Consider the following 23,407-nt stretch of genomic DNA (forward strand, 5'->3'; position numbering starts at 1 on the left):
GAACGAACTAGAGAAGAAGGGGTAAATCGAGATGCTATTGCAACCACCTGTTGAAGGTCATCTTTGGATGGTTGATGGTAGATGTACACATCAGAAGATTGCTATTTGTTTAATTTAGGAGTGGTGTTATGGTTTACATTCATTGCATAGCTCCTATGCCTCTGCAAGGGGATTTTCCACTTCGTATTACTGGGAATGATAGTGGTAGGAGAAGGTGAGGAAGGCTCTTTAGGTTGCCAAGAAGCAGCATAGACACGAAGGCCTGACAAAACCCTAGGCCTCTAGGCCTCTGGCGCAGCAATAATTCTGCAGCTGACCACCCCCTCTCCCCGCCAGCTGCTTCCCAGTGACCATGCGCAACAGGGCAGGTGGGATCCTATGGAAAGCACAGGACTTGCTAAGACCCCGCCCAGTGCCCCCCGGGAATTGTAGTTGGGAGTCTCTGCGCAGGCGTAGTGGTTCCCACGGGCTTGCGCGCGCAGTCGCCGGCGCCGCAGGCTCGGGCAGCTTCTCGTCGCGGTGCGGCTGGCTGCGGCGGCGGATGCGAGCGCAGGTGTGGCGCGTCCCGGGCCCTTGCTTTTGGAGCTGTGGCGGAGCCGTCGGCTCTGAGTGAGTGTGCACCTGGGGCGGGATGGGGGATGCCCAGCAGAGGGATGCCCTAGTGGTGCACTGCGGCTGCGGCTGCTTCTGCAGGAGGCGGGTACCCAAGTCATTCCTCCATCCCACCTGCGCCCTGGGGCGCACAACTTCAGCACCCATGGCGTTTTGCGCGGGAGAATGCCTTGCGGGGTAAATGGAATGGTGGGGAGGGCGGGCATGGGCGCCCTGTTCTGCTGGATGTGTAGCAGCATCCTTGGTTTGCTATCCTCGAAACCAGTTTTATTCTTCCTTCCTCCCCGGTCCTAATCGCCAAAAAATTCCTCCAGGTATTTCCAGATGCGCCTCTCCCCCACCCCACCCCCCGCTTCTCCCCTTGTTGGAACAAAATTGCCCCTCCCTTTCTTCCCCCGGGAAATGCAGCACCTGAACCTGCGTCATATTTTCACCGAGCTCCTATGGCAAGCTCTGGGGGTCGGGCTCGGTGTTCCTTAATCACTACGGAGTCCCAGGTACCCAGCGAGGCGCTTCGTACACGGTTAGCGCCTAATGTTGGACAAAGGAATAAGGGCCCCCGTTGATGGACAAAGGAATAAGTGGCCTGCTGAGTGCGGGCCGGTGCGCTTACTATTGTTATGGTAATAGAAGTAGTCAGACATCCTCTCCCTGGCTCGGGGGTGGCACATTTTAGATTGCTTTGTCATTTCTTTGAGCGTGACCCAGCCCCCGCACGCATCCCTCCCCCGACAAGTGCACCCGGGTCCCAGTATTGCCCGGTTCCCATCTCCCTGTAGATATTCAGTCATTGGTAGATTAAATGAATGGATGTGATTGGCACCTGCCAGTCGGTGTGCAAAGTTGCATTTTGGTGTAAAGGAAGCATTTGGACATCACACCCACGCGATTATAGAAAGGAATCCAGTTTCGAAGGAGTAACAGTTTGTCTGGCAGTCACGGGAAGGCAACATTCCCAAAAGACGGAGTAGCGAAGGAGGGGAGAATATAGAAACTGGAGATGAGGATGGAAGGTGTTGGTATTTCTTTATGGCTGCAGGGCCAATGAAATAAATAGCTGGAATTCAGGAGATGAGGTAATTCCGGCATACCTCTCGATTGCCCTGCGGTGGTCCCTCTCTGGGATAATGGGGCTGGGAGGGAATTACAAACAAGAGAACAACAGCATCTGTTTTTGCTTCGTCAAAGCAATCCTTTGGCTGCAATGAAACCTTGAAGGAACCTGTGCTTTGGCAGTCTTGTGGGGAGGGGGAATAGACTGGAGAGAGTCATAGGAAACAGTGTTGCCAGAGCTTGGTTATTATAGGAAAAGTAAGGAGGAAAAGAAATTGGTCAGATATGAAATCAGGCTTCTGAGTTGAGCAACTGGTGGAAAGAATGTGGTCATTCCGTGATGGAGGGCATTTTTTAAATTAAATTTTATTGACAAGATGATGTACAGAAGGTGTACAGGTACATAATAAGGTAGTGAATACATTTCTTGTCATATTTATTATACCCTCCCTCATTTTTCTTTCCCTTCCCTAATTCAGGTAAGCATATATACAATATCCAGTGTACCAAAATCATATACAGTAACCACAGAGGGCATATATTTTAAAATAAGGGTTCACACTGCATCTCCAGTCAACTTTTTCCATTGAGTACTATTAAGACTGAAGCAACTGTTTACCTGAAAAGTATCTTTAATTGCCCTTAAGAAACACTTGGGTTTTGTATATAAATTGACCCTTGAATAGAATAGTTAAGCAAGTCTGTTCTAGACCTCTGAAGGGGTGTCCATGTATGTATGTGTATGTCTGTCTGTATAAGTATATTCAGATACCACTTAGAGCTTGTACATTTATAAACATATATGCATCTATGTTTATAAATGTATACCTATATATTTGCATATGTATTTGTATGTGTAAATACATATTGTGTATAATTTGTATAAGTTATTCATATCTATTAACTGGGTATGTATCTGAACGAAATGAACATTTTCAGAATTATCAACAGTTTGTTTTACTTATTAAATATCTTATATTTCTTCTTGACAGTTTCCGCAAGACTGTAAATTGGAATGCTGGAGCCCTTAGTGGTCTACTGTGAATAGCGTGTTGGTGGACTGTATTAATATTCAGATAGTCTAAAAGGGACTAGATTCCTACTCGTGGCATACCGTGCAAGCTGTAGTACCCTTGAACAAGATGACAGCTGTTTCCCCCAACCCTACAACTGTGGCCTCACGTGCAGGAAACAAGGCCCCAAGAATGGATACTTTCAGGCAGAAGTTCAGGTGGTTCTGTTACTCAGGAGAGACTGGACCTAGAAAAACCCTGAGTCAACTCTGGGAGCTGTGCACACAGTGGCTAAGACCTGACATTAACACAAAAGAACAGATTTTAGAGCTCTTAGTGTTTGAGCAGTTCCTGTCCGTTTTGCCTGGGGAGATGAGGATTTGGGTGAAGTCACAACATCCTGAGAACAGTGAGGACGTGGTGACCTTGATGGAAGACTTGTCCCAAACACTTGAAGAAAAGGAAGGTGAGACTGACTGGTGAAGGAGGAGGTGGGCCAATTATCAGTGTATCAAAGTGAACTCCTAGCCAGGTGCCAGTGGTTCACACTTATAATCCTACATACTTGGAGGCTGAGATCTGAGAATCATAGTTCAAAGCCAGCCCAGGAAGAAACTGTGAGAATTTTATCTCCAATTAGGTGTCAGAAAGTCAGAAGTAGAGGTGTGGCTCAAGGGTAGAGCACTAGCCTTGAGTGAAAAAGCTAAGGGACAGCATTCAGGCCCTGAGTTCAAGCTCAGTACCAACACACACACACACACACACACACACACACACACACACACACACACCCCAGAAAGAAAGAAAGAAAGAAAGTGGACTCTTCAAAGGAAACTATTTTCTGCGAAGGAGGAGTCTTAAGGCTAAAAAGTAAGAATCAGGTAACTATATACCCACAAATACAGCCTGAAGGTAAACATACTCTTTCCCTGTCTATCTCAGAACTCATGGTAGAAAAATTGTATATCATTGCAACATAGCACCTCTCCAGACTCTGTATGGACATCTCAGAGCACTCCATTCCAGAAGGAAAAACCATTTTTACATCTTTGATTATGTAAGTCTGATTCTTAATATTTACTGGTTCTTTTAACAAAGATGCCTAAAATTCCTTCCTAAGAAGGTAGGGTATGATTGGAAAAATACTTTGCCTCTATTTGAGCTGCTGACTGAGGATGTTTAGTACATTTCATCCCGCTGAATGCCAGGCCCTCTTCAGTCTGGAGGGATCTGTTGGTGATTTGTGCTAGTACAAGGGCTTGAACTCAGAGGCCTCATGCTCTTGCTTGGCTCTTTTTGCAGATTGGTGCTCTACCACTTGAGTCTCATCTATGCTTCCCAGAGTCATTCTTGAAGCCACTGGGTGACAAAGCATTGTCCCAAGAATAGGAAACGATTTAGTAGATACAAAAGAAAATGTGCTCTTGCCTAAATACAGCATATAAATTTGGAATGTTTAAGAACTTACTATTGTGCTATTAAATATTTTAAAGCTGAGAGGTTCTGGAAGGAATGTACTCTGTGTTGGAGAGCTTAGAAATTGAAAGCATCTTTTGACGAAGTAGATATTAAAGATATGTATTTGAGTTTTCATTCACAATTCCAGCCCACAGTTCCTACAACCTTTGTAATTTCCCAATTGGCCAATAGTAAGTATCTGGGTAAAATATTTGTCCATTTCAGTTCCTGAAACTTGTTCTGGATCAGCTCCAGGGCCATCAAGGTTACAGTCTTACTATTATAAGTCCCTTCCAACCTTACTGAGTTTGCTAATGTAGATGATTTTTAGAAAGTACCTAAGAAACCACAGCATGGGGGACTGGTTGCCAGAGAAACCATCCTGTACCCTATAGAGATTTGGAATTCACAGCCCAACCTCTACTTCAAGAGGGGCAAAAGGTGGGGCTGGGGATATGGCCTAGTGGCAAGAGTGCTTGCCTTGTATACATGAGGCCCTGGGTTCAATTCCCAGTGGCGCTGTGGCTCAAGTGGCAGAGTGCTAGCCTTGAGCAAAAAGAAGCCAGGGACAGTGCTCAGGCCCTGAGTCCAAGCCCCAGGACTGGCCAAAAAAAAAAAAGCTTCCTTAGAAGCCTAAAAGGTGGGGCTAGGAATGTGGCTTCGTGGTAGAGTGCTTGCCTAGCCTACATGAAGCCCCAGGTTTGTTTCCTCAGTACCACATAAACAGAAAAAGCCACAAGTGGCACTGTGGCTCAAGCACAGAGAGGCTCAAGGACAGTGCCCAGACCCTGAATTCAAGCCCCAAGACTGGCAAAAAAAAATTATAATAAAGAAAAAGAAACATAAAAGGATCAGGAGGCTGAGATCTAAGGATTATGATTTGAAGCCAGCCCCAGCAAAACAAAAAAATCCTTAAGACTCTTAATCTCCAGTTAACCATCAAGCAGCTGGAATCGGAGCTGTGGCACAAGTGGTGGAGCACCAACCATGAGTGAAAATGCTAAGGGACAGCACCCAAGTTCAAACCCCAGGACTGGTGTACATACACTACAAACAAACGAAAAAAACAAAACGGAAAACAAAAGGACAATATTGGGAGGAAAGATGCAACATGGAGCTTCCTGGAGGTGGTGTTCCTGCAGAGGGTGTTGAAGGAATTTGTGTCAAAGCATTGGGTGATTTCAGAGGCTCTGAGCCCCTTCCTATATGTTCTGCCCAATGCAACTGTTGCATCTGGCTGTGGTCTAGAAAGTATAATTCAATTCAAGGATAGGGGTATAGGAGCACTAGGCATGGGTGAGAAATTACAGAGGCTGAAACAGGCATCTGGAGTAGGGGACTGTGTTATAGAGATGAAATCCCACCCGTAGAATCTAGTGCTCTCTCCAGTGCCCAGTGTCTGAACTGAATTGAACTGAATTAGAGCTCTAACACTGAACTAGTGTCCACTGGAGGACACCTCGCAGTTGTGATCTCCAACCTTCCCCTACATCCAGGGACACATAAGAGTTCTGTGTTAATAATGGGAAAAATTAAATTGACTTCCCCTTTCTATAGCTGGGAAACGGAAGGATTTAGACTGAAGAATCCATCTGAAAGATGATGCGCTGTTTTTTAACGTCCTTCCTAGATCCCATTGCTCAAGATTCTGTTGCTTGCAAAGAGGAGAACTTAGGAGAAGATGAAATGGTGGCTGTTCCTTCAAACAAGGAGTCAAGTGTAAGTTTCTCTCACTGCTTTCCACTCTTAACTGAAGAAGTAACTGGGCTGTTATTGAGTGGTGTAAAGATTCAAAAGTCATTAAGACAAAGAACTTACAGTTCTTTGTTGAATGACCAGACCACATCACAAGTCTGGCCCTAAAGAAAAACATTGAACAGTTAACTGTAGATAAAATGTGGTATAAATGGAATTACACTTCATTAATATGGTAAAGATCTTCCCCTTGACAGTGGTAGAACATAAACAGTCCTCAGTAACAGTCCTGAGTAAAAAGCTGAGGAATCACGGCTATAAATCAGTATTTCCTGAGTATTCCGGGCAATACAATAAGGTAAGAAAGCAAATGTCTGGAAATAACAAGTGCAGAAGCAGCAATGCACATTACTTACAGGCAGTATCATCATTTATTTGGAAAGCCTCAGGGAATCTAGCTGAACTGAAATTCGTGCAATCTTTAGGAAAAGCAATTGGTTACAGATAAGTATGTTTCCTGAATACCAGTAACTACCACTTAGGGAAATAAACGAATCTTAATCTCCATGCTGTAATGATGACTCCAATAATGAGTCCAAAAATATGTTTATGATTTGTGAAACTCATGAATGTTTACTTGGAAAAGGATCTATGCAGGTGTGATTGAATTGTGGGTTAGAAGATGAGGAATTCTGGATTCTTTGAGTGGGCCTGAAGTACCATAAGAGATGTCCTTCATACAGAAGGGCACAGGGAGAGGATAGGACAATGTAAAATGAGAGAGGTGTTTGGATGGAAAAGGCCACAGCCAAGGGAGGCTGAGGAAGGCTGACAGTTGTGATAGCTGGAAGAGGCAGGAAGTGGATTCTCTCCCAGAGCTCACAAGAAACTACAGCACTATCATATGCTTCATGTCCTACTTCTGGCCTCCAAAATGGTGACAGGATTTCTTCCTCTTGTTTTAAGCTGCCAAGGTCATGATGACTTTTTGCAGAGTAGTAGCATACACAGGGAAGCTGGCACAAGTGCTGACAGTCTCCCTGCCACAGCCCTCTCTAAATGTCCTATAGAAAGTGAGTTTGATGAGTCTATGCTTGCTTGAAATGTTTGGGGTAGTTGAAAGTATGTACACAGTCCTAGTTCCGAGGCTTGAATTCGGGGCCTGGGCACTGTCCCTGAGCTTTTTTGCTTAAGGCTAGTGCTGTACCACTTGAGTCATAGCTCCACTTCTAGGTTTTTGGTGGTTATCTCTCAGACTTTCCTGCCCTGGCTGAATTTGAACCATGATCCTCAAATCCTAGCTTCTGGAATAGCTAGGATTACAGATGTGAGCAGCTAATTGCTGTGTATAACTGAAAGTTCAAATTTGGAATGGAGTTGCTAGTAATATTGTATACCATCACTTGCAATTAAGTTACATTAATTTTGAAAAATTTGAGGATGCAAGTCATGCCTTTCATTTCCAATTTGATTTTAATTATAGAAATCAGTGTATTATGAGTTAACTTGATCAGTGTTACATGGTATAGAGAATTCTTTTTTGGGGAGGGTGGGGGGCCAGTCCTGGGGCTTGGACTCAGGGCCTGAGCACTGTCCCGGGCTTCTTTTTGCTCAAGGCTAGCACTCTGCTGCTTGAGCCACAGTGCCATTTCTGGCTGTTTTCTGTATATGTGGTGCTGGGGAATTGAACCCAGGGCTTCATGTATATGAGGCAAGCACTCTTGCCACTAGGCCATATCCCCAGCCCTGTAGAGAATTCTTGTACCATATTTTACCACCAGACTCTGGGAAAGTCAAAGGTTGTACAATACCTTTTTTTCTGTATCTTAGTAAAGGTGGTGCAATAGCTATGCTGTCTTGCTTTGGAATTAAAAACTTGAATACTATCAGAATGGTTACTGTGTCTCCAAACCGCTTCTCAAAATCTTTAGTGTCAGTTTGGGAATAATGCAGTGCAATTCTTATGGTATCCTAGGAACCCATAATGTTTGAGGAAGTGGCTGTGGACTTTTCCAGAAGTGAGTGGAAGAAGCTGAAGCCTTCTCAAAGGGAGCTCTATAAGGAAGTGCTGCTGGAAAGCTTAGGAAATCTGGAATCTCTGGGTAAAGACATTCTTCCTTCATGGCCCAGCCACTGTCTATGTACTGCATTATGTGAAATGCTTTAAATTTGTTATTCTGAGCATCCAGAACCCCATAATGATGAATCCTAAAAATAGATCCTAAAAATGCATTTTCTGCATGTTTCCTCTTAAAACTAGATCTTAGTTTCATCAAGTTGGAACTAAGAACATTGTGTGTCATCATAAGTGCTATGCTTCCTTCCATTTCCTTCCTCCTCGAGTTCTTATATTTCACCGTGTGTGTGTGTGTGTGTGTGTGTGTGTGTGTGTATACGTGCACACGTTGGGCTTAAACTCATGGCCTTGCATACTTACTTGGCTTTTTCCCTGAAGGCTGGCACTATCTCTTGATCCACAACTTTACTTCCAGCTTTTTGCTGGTTAATTGGGATCTCTCAGCCTTTTATGCCTGGGTTGGCTTCCAGTCGAGATCTTCAGATCTCAGCCTCCTGAATAGCTAGGATTACACACATAAGCCACTGGCTCCTGGCTTCAATACTACATGTTTTGTCTTTCCCGGAGAACCAGACTATATATGAATATCGTTGCATTTGTATCATGTGTACAAACAAACATTTTCTATCTTTTTCTCTATGAGCAGGCTTTCCAGTGTCCAAGTTCAATTTGCTTTCTCAGCTGAAGTGGGTTAAGTTGCCAAAGCTGCTGGAAAAAGAACTCTCAAGAGATTCTAGACCAGGTAAATTGATGGATGGTAGATAGTACAATGAAAATGGTTGTTTACGGAGAGAGTTGGGAAATGAAATTTCCCTTATGAAATGAAATGGCTAAAATACAAAGATGGCTACAGGAGAGTATTTACCTTCCTGGAATGTTAGTGTTTTTATTTTTATTTTGAAAGTATGGGAAACTTCATTAGCAAAAGAACACACTTTCAGTAGACCAAAATCATGTCATCCCCAGAATGACAATAATCTGGAATATTCTTTTTTTTTTGGCCAGTCCTGGGGCTTGAATTCAGGTCCTGAGCACTGTCCCTGGCTTCCTTTTGCTCAAGGCTAGCACTCTACCACTTGAGCCACAGCGCCACTTCCAGCTTTTTCTGTTTATGTGGTGCTGAAAGAATTGAACCCAGGGCTTCATGCATGCTAGGCAAGCACTTTACCACTAAGCCACATTCCCAGCCACCCCCTCCCCCTTTTGTCAGTCATGGGTCTTAAACTCAGGGCTTGGATGCTTTCCTTGAGTTCTTTTTGCTCAAGGCTATTGCTCTACCACTTAGAGCCACAGTGCCACTTCTGGTTTTCTAGTGGTTAATTGGAAATAAGAGTCTCATGCACTTTCCTGGGCTGGCTTTGAACCATGGTCCTCACATCTCAGCGTCCTGAGTAGCGAGGATCACAGGTGTGAGCCACTGGCTTCTGGCTTAGAATGTTCCTTTTTAATAGGAAAGACATTTGATTTGGGTCCTGGAGAAGTATATATGGCAAGACATAATGTGCCATATAAGAGACTTCCTGGGGAAGTTTCCAAGTGATGAGAAATGGAAGGGAACTTGAGGGATTTGGCAGAGCTTTCTGCATGATGCAGATAGAAATTCTGTGACTGAGAAGGAGAAGAAGGAAGGAGGATTAGGGAAGACGAATCTCAACCTGAAGAACAATTTTAAGAAAAGCTCAGATGAGACCAAAAAAGAATGCTTGAGCCAAAGTCACCTGTCAGGGTACTTGTTTATCTCAAAGAAATGTCCCTGACCCTGTACTCCTCATGGGTGGGGAACAGTGGCTTTGTAGACACAGCAGCAGTGGGGGCTGTCAGGCAGTCTTCCACAGGAGATCCAGAAAGCAGACATCAAAACAAAACCTATTATTAAAGCCAAGCACTGGTGGCTCATGCCTACAATCCTGGCTACTCAGGGCTGGGGTTCAAAGCTAGCCCCTACAGGACAGTCAGTGAGACTCATCTCCAAATTACTTAGAAAAAACTGCAAGTGGCACTGTGGCTCAAGTGGCAGAGCACTAGCCTTAAGCAAAAGAAGCTCAGGGACAGTGCCACGCCCAGAGTTCAAGCCCCAGGATGGGCAAAAATACAACAACAAAAAACAAAAAATATTGCTATTAATGTCTGTATAATGGCAGTATATTTTAATAATGGCACAGACAAGGAACTGTGGGAATACAGATTCTGGAGCCACAGTGGTTTGTCTTACCATTTTCAACTTTATGATGGGCACAAGGGCATTTCATAATCAGTAGACATTGCACCTTGAATTCTAAGTGTCTTGACTTTTCCTTGGCTAACAGTATACAGTCCAGTACTTGATTGTAAAGCTAGATAAAGGCTGAAACTGCAGGTCCCAGTGGGCCCTGCAGGCACAAAGGGAAACAACCAGTGCTCTCAGTGTGTTACTGAGTGGTGATTTTCAGTAGCTTAGGTCTATTAGATGCATTTTGCATTCTGGATCTTTTCAATGTATGGTGGGGTTTAGCTGGATGGACTTGACCCACCATAAGTTGGACAGTGTCTGTACAGAGGGCCAAGGGTTTCTTAGCACTCAGATCTTTTTTTTTTGGTTGGTCATGGGGCTTAAACTCAGGGCCTGGGCACGGTACTGAGCACTGGTGCTTGGCAGCTCTCAGATCCTGAGGGCTATAGTAGGAATTCACCTAGTAGAAAGTATATTTAGAAATTCCATTTTTGTTAAAAGTAGAAAAGAAATACATATGTAAGTATATAGATAGGTATATATGGATTTTAATAATTAGAAAATGTTCACATGAACAGTTACTTAAGATCGTTTTTCTTTTCAGGATCCTTCCCTGTATCTTCTTACAATTTAACTTTTAGCCTTCTTAAAATTTAACCTTAAAAAGGTCTATTAATACCTTCATTTACTTTAAAGAAAAAAGTCATTTATCTATCTTGCTTTATTTCATCTTCTGACACATTTATTTTAGTCAACTTGTTGAATGTTTCCAGTGTGGTTACATAAGTAAAATGTAACAGATGTCTTATATTTAAACAATACTTTGAACTGTTTAAGTCCAAAAATTGATTCATAGGCTTTTAAATTTTGTTTTGTTCCAGTACCAGGAGTTGAACTCAGGGTCTTGTGCTTACTAGGCAAAGTGCTTTACCACTTGAGCCAGGCCTCTGGTTCTTTTGGTTTTGGTTACTTTTCACATGGGGTCTTGATATTTGTCTAGGTGGATATGTACTGGAATCTACCTATTTATGCTTCCCACATACCTAGGAGGGCCCGCTGGCATGTGCCACCTGCCCAACTTTTAATGACTGAGATGGGTTTTATGATCTCTTTGCTTCAGCTAGCCTTGAACCACAACCAGTCCCAGTAGCTAGGATTACAGGAGCAAGCAACCACATACTTGGAGAAACATGTTTTAGACAGACAAAGCAGAGTCAATAGCTATAATTTGATAAAGCCAATGCAAGTCAGTAAGGATCACTAAATATGTTAGAAAAATGGGTAGAGAACTTGAGCAGGTAACTGACAAAATTTTAAACAGTTCTGAACATGCAAAAATATTAAACTATATTTACAGAGATAATATTATTATGAGTCAAATTTACAAATACTTAAACAAAGATCATTTGATCAGAGATGATCGTTTTTTCCTCATTTCAAATGTTTGTACTCCCTAGGTATTATGTACAGTGTTATAATCTTTCTACCTTTTGATTTACTAATTGTGCTTTAATGACAGTGGTGTGGAAATAACTTTTTCCTCCTTGGTGTTAGGGGTTGAACCCAGACTATCATACATGTTTAGTGTATACTGTAATGGAGTCCCCCCAAGGGAGGGAACCATAATGTAGGGGGGTCCAAGGGTTGGGGGATCCCCCATCCCTCCAAGAGTCCACCACTCAGAGACAGTCTCAAGTAAAAGGATGGATTTATTGGGGAAGTAAAAAGTATACTGACTGGCCAGGGTCACGGCCCAGACTTGGGAGCTGGAACTGCAACTGTAAAACACAGGCTGGCCGGCCAGGGCTGCAGCCCAGACTCCGGAGCTGGGACCGCGCACCCCGGGCCACACTCAGGGTCGGGTTATAAAGGCAAACACCACATGGTCATGCCTGCCACACGCAGGTGGCCAATGAGGTTACAACACTTACAGAGCATGCCAGGTCTCACGCAGATGGCCAGTTACAATCTGCCTCATAGCAACTGTTTGAACCAACCTATCATGTTAGTTGGGCTTGGCACATGGATTTGGCGGGGCTCACATGATGTAAGTGGATACGCCTACTCACGGGAGGGCACAGGTTTTACATGGAATATTTTACTACTCAGGTGGTCAAGCAGTTTACACAATCTTATCACAGCGAAGGGGAACTTCCCTGGATAGTCCGGGGAAGATCTTAGTGAAGATGGAGTTGGCTTCTGCTCTCTTTCATCTGAGATGGAGTCAATCTGACACCCCTCAACAGCCAATGATGGCGCTGGCCAGATCTGACCTCCATATCACATATACTATCACTGAACTACACCCCTAGCCCTCGAAAGATTAATTAGTTGATAAATGTCCAAGAAAGGAATAGCTAAGTAAATGATACAGTAGATTATCATGTAAGTGATTGAAACCACCTCAGGAAGGATCATCAGATTAAGAACAGTTGTAAGAAAAGTGATCAAACCTGCACATATTTTTCTATCTAGGATATACAGAAAATACCCTAGAAGAACATTTATGTAACTTTTGGGTAGTAGGATTTTGAGGGATTTTTTGTATTTTATAAATTGCCCTTTTATAGCATTTGAAAGTGATTATGTGACCTTCTGATCACCTTTGAAAGTCTAGCCTAGATGGCACTGCTTATCTGTGATGTGATGAGTGTTTTGTATAAAGTCACTCAAGAGCCTGTCCCCTGGGGTCAGGCTACCATGTGACTTGGGCAGGCTGCCGATGCATGTCCTGTATGCCCAGTTGTCACATTCATAAAATAGGGACAGTGCCGGGTCTTGCTTTGGGTTTCTGGGACGAGTAAGTGAAGCAGTGCAAATCAAGTGCCTGGCATCAAACCTAGTGTTTGGTACATCATTACTTTTCCTCATTTCTTTGTCTATATTATTGCCCCTATATTGCCTTTCTTTCTTTTTCCTGTTTTAAAACTTTTTTTCTTCTGGAAACTCTTGGGATTATACTCAGGACCTCAGGCTTTCTAGACAGACACTGCCACTTCTTCATCCTTTCTTGATTGATTGATTGATTGCACTGGGCTTGAACTCAGGGCCTGGACACTATGCCTGAACTTATTTGCTCAAGGCTAGTAATTTACCACTTGAGCCAAACCTCCACTTCCTGTTTTCTGGTGTTAAATTGGAGTCTCATGGACTTTCTTGCCTGAGGTGGTTTCAAACCATGAGTCTCAGATCTCAGCCTCCTGAGGAGCTAGGATTACAGGCATGAGCCACTGGTGCTCAGCTTATGTTGTTTGTTTTTATTTATATTATTATTATTATAAAAGTGATGTACAGGGGCTGGGAATATGGCCTAGTGGCAAGAGTGCTTGCCTCGTATACATGAGGCCCTGGGTTTGATTCCTCAGCACCACATATACAGAAAATGGCCAGAAGTGGTGCTGTGGCTCAAGTGGCAGAGTGCTAGCCTTGAGCAAAAAAGAAGCCAGGGACAGTGCTCAGGCCCTGAGTTCACGGCCTAGGACTGGCCAAAAAAAAAAAAAAAAAAAAAGTGATGTACAGAGGGTTACAGTTACATACGTCAGGAAATGAAGACATTTCTTTCTTTGACAATATCACCCTATGTTGGTTGTTTTTGAGGTAGTATCTTGTTTTACTTATGCCCTGGCCAGCCTGGACTATGATCTTCTGCTTGTATTTCCCTGTATCACTGGGGATGATAGGTACTTAGCACTGTACCAAGCCATTGTGCTTCCTCTATAGCTGGGATAAGAGTCACGTGCCATCACATCTAGCCAGAATTAGTTAAGATAGTACCTCTGCAACTTTTATGCCTAGTTTGGCCTCAAACCTCAGTCTCCCAGGTAGGCAGGATTATAAGGTTAAGCCATTGTGCCCATCCTATTTTATAACACTCTTAATTGAGAACAGTCCAAGTAGTATTTCTTATCATCATTACTGTCTGTCCCGATTTTAATTCTAAACATAGCAACTGGAAACACTTTGTTTCTTGTTTCTTTTAGAGGATGAACCTAGTGGTAATTTGGATAATCTTTTGGAAGAATTTACTTTAGAGAAAATAATAGAAAAATCCTTCGAGGATGATGGTTATGGCTTGATGACAGAATTCCACAGACATCACGGCATAGCTGAGGAGGATGGAGGCAAACGGAGACAATCAAAAGGAACACAGAAAAAAACTCATAGGAAAGGCAATAAGGGAGAAGAAAGTGACCCAGAAAAGAGCCACGTTGGAAAAACTTCTAAGCGAACTTCTGACCTAATTAAATATATGAGAGCTTATTTAAAGAAGAAGAAGTCTCAGAAGTCTAATGAAGGCAAGAAACCCTTCAGTTTCCATTCAGATCTTGTCTTGAACTGCAAAGAACATACTGCAGACAAGTCACGGAAACATGGTGAGAGCGGAAAGGGCGTCGCTCACTCTTCATCGCTAGCTGAACAGAAGAAGCGTCCGAAAATTCATTTCAAGTCTCAGAAGTGCAGTAAATGTGGGGTAAACTTCACTCGAAGCTCATCTTCAAGGATTACCACCTCGATATGTGAAAAATGCCGGAAGAATTTACATCCAGCTACAACCGCAAATAAAGATAAGAAGCCTGAAAATGGAGGGAAAAGTCGAAAGTGTGGTAAGTGTGGAAAATGCTTCGGCTACTCTGCACTTACCAAACGCCCTAGAAATCTCACTGGAGAGAAGCCCTATACATGTATTAAATGTAGAAAAGCTGCCAAAAATAGCTCTTCACGCTCAAAAGGTCGTCGAAGGGCTTCTGAAGATAAGCTCTGTAAGTGTGATGTGTGTGGGAAAAGTTTCACTGTCATTCACCACCTCATGAAACATAAAAGAACTCATACTGGAGAAAAACCTTATGCCTGTAAAGACTGTGGGAGAGCCTTTAGCGATAGCTCATCTCTTAGTCAACATCAGCGGACTCACACTGGAGAAAAACCATATAAATGCAGTGAATGTGACAAATCCTTCAGTCACAGCTCTTCCCTTACCAAACATCAAAGAATCCATACTGGAGAAAAACCCTATAAATGTGATGACTGTGGCAAAACCTTTAGACAGAATTCTTGCCTTACCCGACATCAGAGAATTCACACTGGAGAAAAACCCTACGTGTGTAAGGATTGTGGAATGGCGTTCACCCATTTTACCTCTGCCCTTTATCATCAACGGCTTCATTCAGGAGAAAAGCCCTACAAATGTGACGAGTGTAAGAAAGCCTTCTCCTCGCATTCCCTCCTCAGTCGGCACATGAGAAGCCACACGGGGGTGACGCCTTACAAATGCAAGGAATGTGGAAAAGTCTTCAGGCAAAGTTCATCTCTTAATGAACATTTCCGAGTTCATACTGGAGAGAAACCCTACGAATGCGATGTCTGCGGAGCAACTTTCCATCGGACCTCGCTCCTTGTAGAACACGTCAAAATCCATGCCAGAAATAGAAAATACCCGTGCAATAAGTGTGACAAGGTATTTAAAAATAACAATAGCCTTGTCAAACACCGGGCAGTTCACGCCACAGAGTGATTTGTGAAACTAGGAAGGGCGAGGGGAATTGAGTTCAAATTTTCCCCTTATTTTAAAAACCTGGGATGTGAAGTAATTAATTAGGAGTTGCAAGTTTGGCGGGGTGGGTAGCTAGAAAAATAAACTCTTCCTCATTTATCCCTCTTCTCTTTGATGGTGCCAGGGGGAAAGTGAAGAAAGCATGATGTGAATGATTCTAAAAGACAAATCGGTACCATTTTTCTGGAGACTTTCCCTCTCTTCTCCCTCCCGATGTGATGGAAAGAGAGCGTGACTGGACTCGGCATCTGAGCTGGGTCGCAGTTTGCCAACCAGCTCACCTTGCACAAACCACTCATCCTTTCAGGATTTTAGTTTCTTTGTTAGTAGAATGAAGAGAGCTGGGATTAATGATCTCTCACATTGCTTTGTGAGCTCTGATAGGCATGGGGAAAAACAGTTAAAACATTTTTGACTTAGTACATTTTTTTCTTGTTTGTAGATTAGAAAATTTCTTACAGGATACTGGACTTGTGGCTTAGTGAGAATGTAGCATACTTCTTGAGAGTGTGATGCAAGAAGTCCTAGAATGTGGGGCTGGGGATATGGCCTAGTGGCAAGAGTGCCTGCCTCGGATACACGAGGCCCTAGGTTCGATTCCCCAGCACCACATATACAGAAAACGGCCAGAAGCGGCGCTGTGGCTCAAGTGGCAGAGTGCTAGCCTTGAGTGGGAAGAAGCCAGGGACAGTGCTCAGGCCCTGAGTCCAAGGCCCAGGACTGGCAAAAAAAAAAAAAAAAGAAGTCCTAGAATGTAATAGAGAGACATGTCAGGGAAGGTCCCTCTCTCTCTTTTTCCCCCTCTTGCTTTTGGGTATTGGCCTCAGTGGTCTGCCACTGGAGAGAGCATACAGTAAAATCAAAGGTACCCTATTGATAAAAAGTAAAATTCAGGAAGAGAACATAAAACTGCTAGTAAGTTTCCAGGTATATTTTATGTTTTGCAATTAGACCATGAAGTGACAGAACATATGGATATAGGTAGCTATTCCTTAGAAACCTAATTGATGGGGGTCTGACTAAACATTTCCACCTGAAAAAGAAACTAAAGACCCTGAATGAGTTAGGTTTGGGACTCAGGTTATTGGGGTCCAGCAAAGCCCCCCTGGCTCAGTGGTGAGAAATAAGCTCTGAATGTTGCAGGCTGAGGCAGGTCCTATAAGAACTAACCCAGGAAATTCCGGGCTTATGGAAGTGAAGAAGTTCTCAACGCTCATCTGAGAGTCAGTAACATTTGCTGTAACTTAGTGTGCTTAGGTTTGAAATGCTACCTCTTGTAGGTATAAGGCTTTTCATTTCTTCCTGATCCTACCTCCTTTCCCCAAAGCATGAAATTCTAGTATTATTTAGTGGACTTGATTTGCATAGTTTATATATGTCATTTGCTGAATGGACTTGAAAAGAAAATGGCTTTTAAGAGTCAGTCACACTGGTTTAATGTTTTTCTGAAAAGGTACAATTTATAGAGAGAATTTAGGAAGTAATGTTTACTGGTTAGGTTTCTTTCATAAGAGGATGTTTTATCCTAATATCTACACAAACATTTTACAGCCTTATTGAAGTATAATTTACAAATGATTAAAAACCATTCAGTGAATTTTGTTAAGTTCACTGAGTTGTACAACCCTCACCATCGCCAGTTTTTTGGCACATTATCCTGATAACTGATTGTTAATTAGTATCCTTATACTGATTTGAATTTATTCCTACTTCCCTTTTCTAATCCCAATCGACTTCCTGTCTACAGAGTTGACATTTTTTATTAATGGGATAAGTGGCCTTTTGTGTCCCTTTTTCATTAACATGTCTTAATTAAGTGTATCTGTCATTGCATATCATATTCTCCCTTACTGTTGAAATTCTTATTTTTTTACTAATCGTATTGTTTCTTAACGTTAAAACAGTATTCCATCGTTTGCATACTTTGTCCATTTACCATGTAAGTAAGGGTCATTTGGGGTCTTTCCCCTAAGTATTTGGCTTTTACAAACATGCTTGTGAAAATTAATATATATCTATGTAGACAATTGTTTTCATTTTTCTTAGGTAGATATCGGTGAGTGGATTTGCTGGGCAATGTGGCAAATTGTTGTTCATTAGAGAACTGCCAAAATATTTCTCAAAGTGACTCCATCCATTTACAGTAGCAGGGTATGAAGAGTCACTCTGATGGTTGAAGTGGTATTTGTGGTTTTCTTTGTCATTTCCCTGATGACAGAAGATGCTGAAGTGGGGCTGGGAATATAGCCTAGTGGCAAGAGTGCTTGCCTCATACATGAAGCCCTGGGTTCAATTCCCAAGCACCACATATATAGAAAACGGCCAGAAGTGGCGCTGTGGCTCAATTGGCAGAGTGCTAGCCTTGAGCAAAAAGAAGCCAGGGACAGTGCTCAGGCCCTGAGTCCAAGCCCCAGGACTGGCAAAAAAAAAAGTTGCTGAAGTATCTCATGTGCTCATTACTCATTCATATATCTTGTTTAGTAAAACGCTCATTCAGTTTCCTGTCCACTTACAAACTGGATTATTAGTTGTGTTAAAACAAGTTCTTTATCTGGTCATCTTTTATCCAATATGAACTTTCTAAATACTTTCTAAATAACTACAAAGGGAAACCATAAACCCTTCTATACAATGTTCATCAATAACCAACTTAGTTTAAATAAGTATACACAGTTTTCTGAAGGGTATTCTCAGATAGTTACAATTCATTTCTGGATTAACTGAGATCAAAAACTTTTTTTGTTGTTGTTTGTAGGGCTTGAACTCAGGACCTAGGCACTATCCCTGAGCTTCTTTGTACTCAAGGCTAGCACTCTACCACTTGAGCCACAGTGCCACTTCTGGTTTTTGAGTGGTTAATTGGAGAAAGTCTCACGAGGACTTTTCTGCCCAGGCTGGCTTCAAACTAGGATCCTGCAGTCTCAGCCTTCTGAGTAGCTAGGATTACAGGCATGAGCCACCGGCACCCAGCTATCAAAAATGTTTAAACTTCTAGCCTTTATAAAATTGTTTTTATAAGCCTTATTTAGCCTTCTTTCTTTACCTTGAGGAATGCTGAAGGCCTTGTTTCTTACAAACTTGTCATAATGAGTTTGCCTAGGAGAATTTTGTTCAGGTCACAGGAAAAGGTAAGGCTTCTGCCAAAGAGCTCACTTTTATTTTACTTAGAATTCTTTTTATGTAAAGTAGACATCACATTAAATATATATATTTATATCTCCCCCCTTTTTCGGTAGAGGTCAGTGGTATGTCTATTCACACATTTCTACAGTCATCTCTGTCCTTCTCTAGAGCTTTTCCCTCACCCTATACTGAAACTACTCATTAACACTTTCCCAGTCTTTCCCTCCCAAGCTCCTAGGAGCTTATACATTTAATTAGTGTTCTGTTCCTGTCTAGATTGTTTCATATGAATAATTGATAAGCATTCCTTTTGTTTCAAATCTTGGATTTTCTAGCACAGGAAATCTTAAAACTTTTTAGTCATCCAGGTAACACTGATAAAGTTCATCCCATGTGTTTTCTGTTTCATTGGTCCCTTAAGTGAAAATGATTATTCCGTGGCATTTATGCGTGTATAGTGAACAGCTTTACCATCCCAATCCTTGTGACACTCGGAGTCTGCTTCAGAAAACAGAACAAGAATATGTTTAGTATGGATTGCATATTGGAATAAACCAATGAGGGAAAAGTCACCTCTTGCTTTACGATTCCAATACAAAGCTAGAATCCCATCTTCGTGATAGAAACTAATCTAGCTCTAGCTGAAATTCCTTGGCAGATGGAAAACTGTCCGAAACAGTTCTGGGCTGGGAATGTGGCTTAGTGGTAAAGTGCTTGCCTAGCATGCATGAAGCCCTGAGTTCGATTCCTTAGTACCACATAAACAGAAAAGGCTAGAAGTGGTGCTGTGGCTCAAGTGGTAGAGTGCTAGCCTTGAGCACAGAGAGGCTCAGGGACAGAGCCCAGGCTCTGAGTTCAAGCCCCAGCAAAAGTTCAAGATCAGCAAAAACAAAAAAAAACCCTGTCATTCATCTGAGATTTGTAAATTTGAGTGTTGAGACGTAGTAGACCCCAAGTTTCCCTTGAGCTTTGTCTTAAGATTCATCTAAAACTGAAGAAAAATACTTGAAACTTCAAATTTTGAATCAGTTGGTCTCTTTGTTAATAAAAAATATATATTGCTATATATAAGTATGTTCTATGAGAAAAATGTGATTTGCTCGTGTATTCTGAGCAACATTGTCTTAATGGCGTACTTGAAATTTTTGTTTTTTGTGGGTATTTTTAAGGTATCTCTTTTCATAGTTTTGTAGGTAAATTATGACACTTAAGATAATTTCTTTTTATCTTTCCAAGATTCTTTTGAGTGTATGCTTGTATAAAAAGCAAACTGTTTTGTATCTAGCCTAGTTTACAAACCCAGAGCCTGTGAAAAGTTGTTTAGATTATTTTTGTTGGAACTTTTGACAGGTTAGCGTGGATTCTCTTGACTAAGTTGTTTTGAAATTATGGAAGTGTAAAATTTGTCTTAAGTATTGTGTCCTTTCTCTAACACTTGAATTGAACAAACAACTTTGTTTGTTTTGCTGCTGTAAATCACGACTACCGTTTGTTCATCCGTCGTGGAATGTATGCCTAGTGCTTTGCTAGTCGCTTTTTCTCTGTACTGTACCAGTTGTACAAGCTTCAGTATCTGCACTGGCTTCTGCCTTAGTAATATGCCTTTGATTAAAATTTAAATATTTTTCCATGTTTTTACCTAGAAAATAGTGAATAGCTGAATTTAGGATTAGAATTTACATATGTGCTTCTGTTTTGTGCCTGCACAGGTATACCCTAACTTGTGCCATCTACTTAAAAATATCTAAGTCAACCCTTCATGCTATTCTATCTGTGCATAGAGACAAATCGTCCAAAATGAAATCATCTTGTTGATCCTGACTAGACCTGGTGATGTGGCCTAAAAACGCACATTCCTGTATGGGCGTTATAATACAACAGTGTTCTATGCTTTTACAGTGGTGAAAGTGAATTGTAGTGCTGTTGAAACAATAAAGTTGGGTGTAATAAAAACAGTACTTGATTGTGTTTCAGTTTGTTTTCGGGTTGAAGATGTAGCATAATATGCATTTCCAGACCTCAGTAGCCGCAAATGGCTACCATATCAGATGGTGCTGTTAGAAAAAGCAATACTTGCCAGCCACAGAAAAACTACAAGTGACAACAGTTTAACCCCAGTAAAAGTTTATGTTTCGGACAGACTTGCAACATTTATTAACCACCCGGAACATGCTGACATCCCAGGTCTGAGAAGCAGGGAAAGGGAGAAGAAAGGACATTGCACTGCACAATGGTGCAACACTGGTTTAGAAACTTTTAAAGGAGGGTCAGATCTGGGTCCACAGCTATCCTAGGACATTGCACAGGTCTCACGGAGACGCCCCAGAATGTGTTAATGTCCTGAGGACAGCCCCACTGAGACTATTAGGTAAACAGCAGGAACTATTGTTTGGAATTCATTAGCAAATGCAACTGGTAGGCTGGCAAGTGAGCCAGGCTCATGGTAAGTACATAGATTGTTTTTTGCCAGTCTTTGATCATCCTTTTTAAAGTTTTCCCTGCATGAATAACATACTTTTGTCTCCTCAAAGTCCAGTGCAATGTTTACAACTCAAAAGTCCAGAGTCTCTGAATAAGAAACTTTGAAGTTTTGCTTAGGTTTTTAAATATTTTTTTTTTTTTGCCTTTGGGACCTTAAATACTAGCATCTACTACCCTTCCTTAGAACAGTACACTACACAAACTATGGCTTGCTCCAAGGATGCCCCGATGTCCTACACCATGTTCTAGACAGAAGAAAGCTGTGTGGAAATCACTTCTTGTTATGCAGGCTTCTGCTTCATTTTTAGTATCACATCCCATTTCTATCCACCAGGCCTGGGATCCCCAAGTAACAAGCCTTCCAAGTCGTAGTCAATGAAAGGTAATTCCTCTCCTTTGCCGTGAGGGAACAATATGGCTTGACTTGTCTAGTGAAGCCCCTTCAAGCTGGTTTCTGTATTTGGGCAAGACTTGGCCATGGGCTTGGGTAGTCACTTTCTGAGACAAGACACTCCAGGCTTGTTTTGCATCCTTTCTGTTCCCACCCTAGAACAAACGATTTCTTCAAGAAGCTGTAGTTTCTTTTGGTAGAAAATGTAATTTAAATGGCATATTCTGGAGTCCTGGGGTACTCATTGCTATTGGGCTGTCACTGCTAGGCCCACAGAGTGAACAGAATGAAGGAATGAATATACTTAGGTATACACACTTGTATGTGTATGTCTTGTATGCATACATGTATTTTGTCTCATGCATTGGAATTTGTGAGTTTACAGCAAGACCTCAGATTCCAACTTAACATCAACAAGGTTCTTCCCATGCTTGTAAACTACCTTTAGCAAATTTTGACTCCTGTTATCTTTGATCAAATTTGTCATCATCTCTAGACAACCATCAATCACCAGCAATCCCTTTCTCCTGCCCTCTACTCCGGCTCTTGACACCCTGCACTGCCCATCGTTCTGGTTGTCCTTTTTCTGCCTGGGCTCAAAAAGGTCATATGGGCCCCCACTGCTACACATCAGCTTCCATCAAGGCTCTGACCTTGGCACACTGCTTGCTGGGACTGTTTCTCTATGGCAAAAACCTCTTTTGACTATTTAGGAATCCCAACTGCCTGTGTCAGACTGCTGACAGTTACATGGATATGGTCCTCCCCAACTGGGGTCACATACCTATCACAGGCCACCCCTCCAAGTGGATCTCCTGCTTACACCACCTGATCCCTCATACCTTCACTCCGCTTGCCCTGAGTTGTCATGCGAGGCATCCTTCCTGTTCAAATGCCTTCCTCACCCAGCTCGGACTCCAGACACCCTTCCTCAAGGCTCGCTCTCCTTCTGTCATATGACTTCTGTGGGCTTTGACATACCATGCTGGGGAGGCCAGTTATGATCCAGAAGCCATATTCTGCTTGGGCTCTAATTCCTTTCCCCAGGTGAAAACACACAATCCATGTGTCCCTACTTGGTCCTCCCGTGCCAGGCAGCTGGCTTCCCTGCACACCCCCCTTCCCTTACTCTGAGCCACAGAAGTTTCTCTACCCCAAACCCCAGCAGGCAGCAGAAACCGTTCTGTACAATCTCACATCTTTAGCTGGAAGAGTTTAGAAAGCCAAGACACAAAAAGTACTTTGACTTTTTAATTGTATTTGAGTATATGCATAAGATTCAGATTTCAAACAGTGCAAAAGATTATACAGTATAAAGATTTCTCTAATCCCAGTCCTTCCAGAAGTCTCCAGCAAACTTGACTCACACCCCAGCCCTCCATTTTTCTTTGAAGACAGTAATAGTCACTTTCCAGAGTTTTTTACAGATGCACCTTTTCCCTCATTAGTTCCTTGTGTTACAATTTTATGTAACCTCTCAATGTCTATGATGGCAGAACTGATCAGCCAAATGGACGTCATTCTGATACTGAATCTTCTTGTCCAAAAAGCATGGCACCTTTAAATTTTTTTTTGGCCAGTCCTGGGCCTTGGACTCAGGGCCTGAGCACTGTCCCTGGCTTCTTCCCGCTCAAGGCTAGCACTCTGCCACTTGAGCCACAGCGCCGCTTCTGGCCGTTTTCTGTATATGTGGTGCTGGGGAATCGAACCTAGGGCCTCGTGTATCCGAGGCAGGCACTCTTGC

At 42.4% G+C, this 23,407-nt stretch overlaps 1 protein-coding gene across 2 annotated transcripts; it reads left to right on the top strand.

Moving 5' to 3' along the window:
* On the top strand, window positions 1-15,671 carry Znf483 (zinc finger protein 483). 2 transcript variants are annotated; one of them, XM_048339043.1, is made up of 6 exons: window positions 1-21; window positions 2,658-3,144; window positions 5,767-5,855; window positions 7,807-7,933; window positions 8,555-8,650; window positions 14,098-15,671. In XM_048339043.1, exons 2-6 carry the CDS (start codon window positions 2,808-2,810, stop codon window positions 15,627-15,629), a joined length of 2,181 nt encoding a protein of 726 aa, XP_048195000.1. In that variant the 5' UTR covers window positions 1-21; window positions 2,658-2,807; the 3' UTR covers window positions 15,630-15,671. The 2 variants fall into 2 exon arrangements, with proteins under 2 accessions (XP_048195000.1, XP_048194993.1); XM_048339036.1 differs by lacking the exon at window positions 1-21 and adding an exon at window positions 494-609.
* The last annotated feature ends 7,736 nt before the right edge of the window (window positions 15,672-23,407 follow it).

The sequence above is a fragment of the Perognathus longimembris genome, chromosome 1, assembly GCF_023159225.1.
Source record: "Perognathus longimembris pacificus isolate PPM17 chromosome 1, ASM2315922v1, whole genome shotgun sequence".
Lineage (NCBI taxonomy): Eukaryota > Metazoa > Chordata > Mammalia > Rodentia > Heteromyidae > Perognathus > Perognathus longimembris.